At 38.9% G+C, this 5000-nt stretch overlaps 1 protein-coding gene across 7 annotated transcripts in view; it reads right to left on the bottom strand.

The window, feature by feature from the left end:
- LOC144957872 (uncharacterized) overlaps positions 1-5000 on the bottom strand; it is a 104948-nt gene that overhangs the window by 67258 nt on the left and 32690 nt on the right. For all 7 annotated transcript variants that reach the window (XM_078889362.1, XM_078889366.1, XM_078889363.1 and 4 more), the window contains 2 exons: positions 3101-3292; positions 1-859 (listed from right to left, as the gene is read on the bottom strand). The exon at positions 1-859 is cut by the window's left edge and continues 328 nt beyond it. In XM_078889362.1, the coding sequence (XP_078745488.1) occupies positions 1-859; positions 3101-3292 (1051 nt within the window). The remainder of the gene's footprint in view (positions 860-3100; positions 3293-5000) is intronic.

Below are 5000 nucleotides of genomic sequence, written 5' to 3'. Positions count from 1 at the left end.
GTAGAATTTGTGGACGATTTTTTGGATTCCATTTTATCGGAGGTTAATGTTGAACCTGCGAGTGGTATATTTAACATTGGGACGTTGCGGTGGTGGTGGTGGTGGGAGGAGGATGTGGATGTGGATGTGGAAGGAGATGATGATGATGATTTATCTCTATCACTACCTGTTCCACTGCGGTGATGAGGATGGGGATGATGGTGAGAATTTTTGTTTTCTTGCTGGTGTGCAGAGGTTGGGATTTTCCGACTGATTGAACTTGGGCTACTGGTTCTTGGCTTATTACTGCCACTGACTGCACTGTTACTGCTGCTTCGGGATTTACTACTTGTACTAATACTACTGCCACGATTGGCAGACAATATTAAGGAAGAAGACGAAGGTTGTGATGATGATGATGACGACGATGGGGATTTGTTGGTGGATGAGAGGTGAGATTCTGAGCATTTCTGTGCTTCTGCCATTTGATTGGCCAATTGGGTCATGTGATAAGCCGAGCCATTCAACGCCCAGCCAGGGAGGTAGGGATGCATTGCAGCTGCCGCAGCGGCAGCAGCAGCCGAGTCAAATGGTGAAAATATCGGCGGTGCTCCAGCGGCGTTGCTTGAGTGGAGGGCTAAAGAACTGGGAGATGGAGAGTTGGAAGGAGGAGTGTTGGTGGATGATGATGAAAATGCAACTGCTGTTTTTGATGATGATGATGATGATGTTGAGGCTTTGCCTTTCCTCGAGGATGATGACGAGGAGGCAGCGGAGGAAGAGGAGGGTGTTGACGACGGTGGAGGTAGAAGATGGGAAGATGGTGGTGGAGGAGGAGATCCTAAATCACCTGATTGTTTGGGAAGTCCGTATAAAGAAGCTGTGAAGTAATAAAGAAATACATAGATGAATAGTGGAGTAAATGAATGAATGAATGAATGAATGAATGAATGAATGAATGAATGAATGATTGAATGAATCAATCAATCAATCAATCAATCAACCAATCAATCAATGACTGACTGAATGAATGAATGAATGAATGAATGAATGAATGAATGAATGAATGCTTTCATTTCTACAGGGCATTTCACAAGTGTCACATAGCTCAATGTATTTTTAAACAACTAACAACAACAGTACACCTTGGTTACAATGAAGAAGACGGGACTGGAGGTCAGTGTTTTGTTTTAACCAAAGTTTTGTTGAACCCAAGGCATCACTTTTTACATGAATAATATACAATAAATATAATCTCGTAAGTACCATACTTAAAGTTGGTAAAAATAAACGAATTACTTCCATTGCCACATCTACACCCCCCCCCCCCCCAACCCCCAAAGGCACTACAACACTCGGAAGGATTGACCTTTAAACCCATTATTACTGACTGGGATAATAGGTGGAAATGAATGGGTCATATCTCCACCTTTACCCCATTTCCCCCAGGTTACCAATCGTTTCTATGTTACAACATGTTTGTGTTGAGAATATCGGCTATTGAGCTTGAATGCTGACCAACTAACTTTGCGGTGTTTGTGTGTGTTGAACCCGTGGCTTCAAGAAGTCGGGGAGAGAAGGCTCTAGTTAGACTAAGATTTGAAGCAACTTTTTTGGGGTTGTGGATAGCTCATACGTTAGAGTCACAATCTCCCTGGCCAGGCGGAATTATCGTGCCAGTAAGGTCGCGAGTTCGAGCCTCCATCGCCACTGCAAAGTTTTTATTCTCTGTTGTCTTTTCGCACTTTCCTACTCACTTCATTTCTTGTTACTACAAAAAAAAAAGTCCTGATTTGCCCTTAATGAATGAAACGGGATACATCTCAATATCTAAGGAACTGTGACTGGGAATTGCAACTCACTGGTGAAGTCGAACTAAGTCAACAGTGATCATAAAACTATAGCCTGATGACCATCATCTCAAAAACGCAATCCCCTCATTTCCATACTTCTTCAAATTGCTTTCAATTTTTACAATCACAAGACCACCATTTAAATCTGAACGGATTTTCTTACAACAAAAAAATGCCCTCTTTCAAAACATCGCAGTGAAAGTCATAGGCTGAGAAAATAGATTTGTTACTTTTTTGAGAGAATGTCCTGTTGAGGCAAGTACGTGGATGAAAGCAAGTGACTGGTCAGAATTAAACCTAATGAGTGTTTCTTTAACTCTCTCAAGTTCACCCTCATTGAAAATCGAACAAATTGGTTCGAATTTCCATGCATATGAGCTCGAGAGAGTTAATAGCCAGAAACCGAAAACAAACCCAATTAATGCCCCACGAAAAAAGCAAAACCTGCAAGAACAACATTGTTTTTGGTTTTTTTAATCTAAACCTCATTGATTTAAACAGAAAAACTGTAACTGAAAATCTTCCAAACTGGCAAATGAAGTCCAGGAAGCTCATGAACCGGCATGAGATATAAATTTCGATTAGAAAGAAATTGCACTTATCTTAACTTATCTTATCTTACTTAAGGCTTAATATAAGAATTATCCTTTAAATGCCTTATACACTAGTTTATAATTACAGAATTTCATATAGCTTGCATTGTATCATTACACAACTTTGAATGTAAGGCAATATATATCAATACAGCAATGTAAAATCGAAAAACACTATCATAGAATACTGGTAATTGAAAATTGTTCATGATACGTCACCATAACAATACACAATAATGAAATTCCTGTTGACAACGAAGGTCCCACACTGATAACTGATAATTTAGGAAAAAATCACAACAGCTAGTCCGAAAAACGTCGATACACTCCGATTAAAATTGAAAATAGAAATCCTTCATGAGATTTTCGTCTGTTCGTGATGATGTTCGCGATGATGTTCGTGATGATGTTCGCGATGATGTTCGCGATGATGTTCGCGATGATGTTCGCGATGATGTTCGCGATGATGTTCGTGATGATGTTCGCGATGATGTTCGTGATGATGGGTATCCAGCAAAGTAAGTCATGATGGGTACATCCAGCCTTCTTCGTGGAAGGCAATGCATATTAATGAGGACCAACGGAATCCTAAATGTACAAAGTTCATATCAAGAAGTTTAACCGTATTCATCAAATGGACAAAAAAGGCTGAGAAAAATCTGACTGAAGACTTACCAGCAGCTAGACTATGACTGAGAGCAGCAGCATGGATCGGGTTGGCCATAGGGTTCAGAGGGTTCAGACCTCCAAACATGGCCGCCGCAGCCGTCGGGAAGGGAGGAGGCTGGCCGAGTAGTGAGTAAGGGGATGGGGGAAATGGGCTGAGGGAGGCATAAGGGAGTCCTGTCGCAGCCATGGAATGCATACCTGTTGAAAATATTATTTTTTTAAATATGTAACAAAGTGAAGTCTCCATCACAAAACAACTCAAAGACTTTTTTTTTTTAACCTCAGGAATGGGAGACACCCAACGTTTGTCGTCACTTTGCCACTTTAGATTTGTCTCCGTCTTTTAAATACGACAATAAACAGGTATAGGGATATTGGGCTTAAAAAAAAAAAAAAAATCAGTAAATTAAAAATAATAATAACAAAAGAATGAATAAATAATTAGATAATAAATAAATAAGTAAGTAAGTAAATAAATAGATAAATAAATATATAAGTTTAAAATAAAACAAAAACTAACTTGATTTTATATGACTTAATAACCAAATAACTCAAGACTTACCACTGTGCCACTATGCTACTTTATATTCTTTTACCCCTTGACAAAAGCCTTTATGAAAAATGTTTTCCAAAAAATAAAAATTGCATTCTCAAAATTTAAGTGCATAAGTATCTAATTTCCAAAGGAGAGTAAAAACTTAGAAAAGGGAACCACCAGCTGACTCCAGGAAACGCTGGTCATTTCACAGCTGAAACTGTTAAAAATTGAGCTTTTTATAGCGCAATATCCACTAAATGTGCTCAAAGCGCTTTACAAGGGGTCCCTGGTCAGCAGCAACATTTAACAAGTAGGACGGGACATGACACCCGTTAGTCTGTTAGGCAATATTACAATTTTTCGGACAAAGACTACGCTGTTAACGGCCAGGTACTCATTTTACACCTGAGTACGGCGAGAGAATGTGAGTAAAGAGCCTTTTTCAAGGACTCAACTATGTGCCGAGCACGAGGCTCGAACCCAGGACCTTCCGATCCGAAAGCGAGTGTCACACCACTAAATCACGTAGCCGCATTTCACAAGCTCAATTTAGACTCCTACTCAAAATATATTCCTGATCTCATCCCTAAATCCCCTAAGTTATAATGTAATAGGTTGCTGCTAAAAATGAAAAGAAAACTACAAAATAACAAGAAATGATGCCACTTCGTGTTCAATTTAATTATTTTCAAATTCATGTAAATGTTGTTTTAATGTTTTTAAGGGTTTTACGGCGCTTGCAACACATTAAGGTCAAATCAGCGCCAGTAAAAAGGAAGAAAATGGGATAGTAAAAAGTTCTAGAATTACAATAAAGCATCCAAGAAAAGGGAAGTCAAAGGGGAATTGGTTCAAAAAAGAAACAGGTGTAGATTCCAAAAGCACTCAAAGTACTTAGTTTGAGATCACTAAAAGTGTCATCCAGACACAAGCACAGGTCCCCGCCAAGAGGAACACACTCAAATGTTTTACAAATCATATATAATATAAAGAAAGCATAATAACGTGCATAACAGAGAGATGATTTACAATGAAAAAAATATCATCTCCTAAAACTAACTATACAATCGACTGCTTCCCTCTCAGCCAGGGGATCCGGCCAGGACCAGGACAAAACCAAGTAATCTAATTCCAAGACAAAAGACAGAAAGCATGTTGGAAAACAGATATAAGGGGATAGAAGACACGGTATGTACCCCCCTGCCCACTATGGGAGTTTCATACATTCCCCCATGTGATTCACAGATATTGTAAAAATGCTATTTTGAAAAAAAAAAGGATGCTTAACAGGGTGAAATGGAAATGTGGTTCTATTATTTGAATGTTGTGGGAATAAATAGTGAGCTGTTCAACAATTTAAAATTATAA

The sequence above is a fragment of the Berghia stephanieae genome, chromosome 12 (assembly GCF_034508935.2).
Source record: "Berghia stephanieae isolate SIO BIC M18660-M18661 chromosome 12, UCSD_Bste_1.3, whole genome shotgun sequence".
In the NCBI taxonomy this organism is placed as follows: domain Eukaryota; kingdom Metazoa; phylum Mollusca; class Gastropoda; order Nudibranchia; family Aeolidiidae; genus Berghia; species Berghia stephanieae.
Note: the sequence above shows the minus strand (reverse complement) of the source record. Positions and strands in the feature narration are given on the sequence as shown.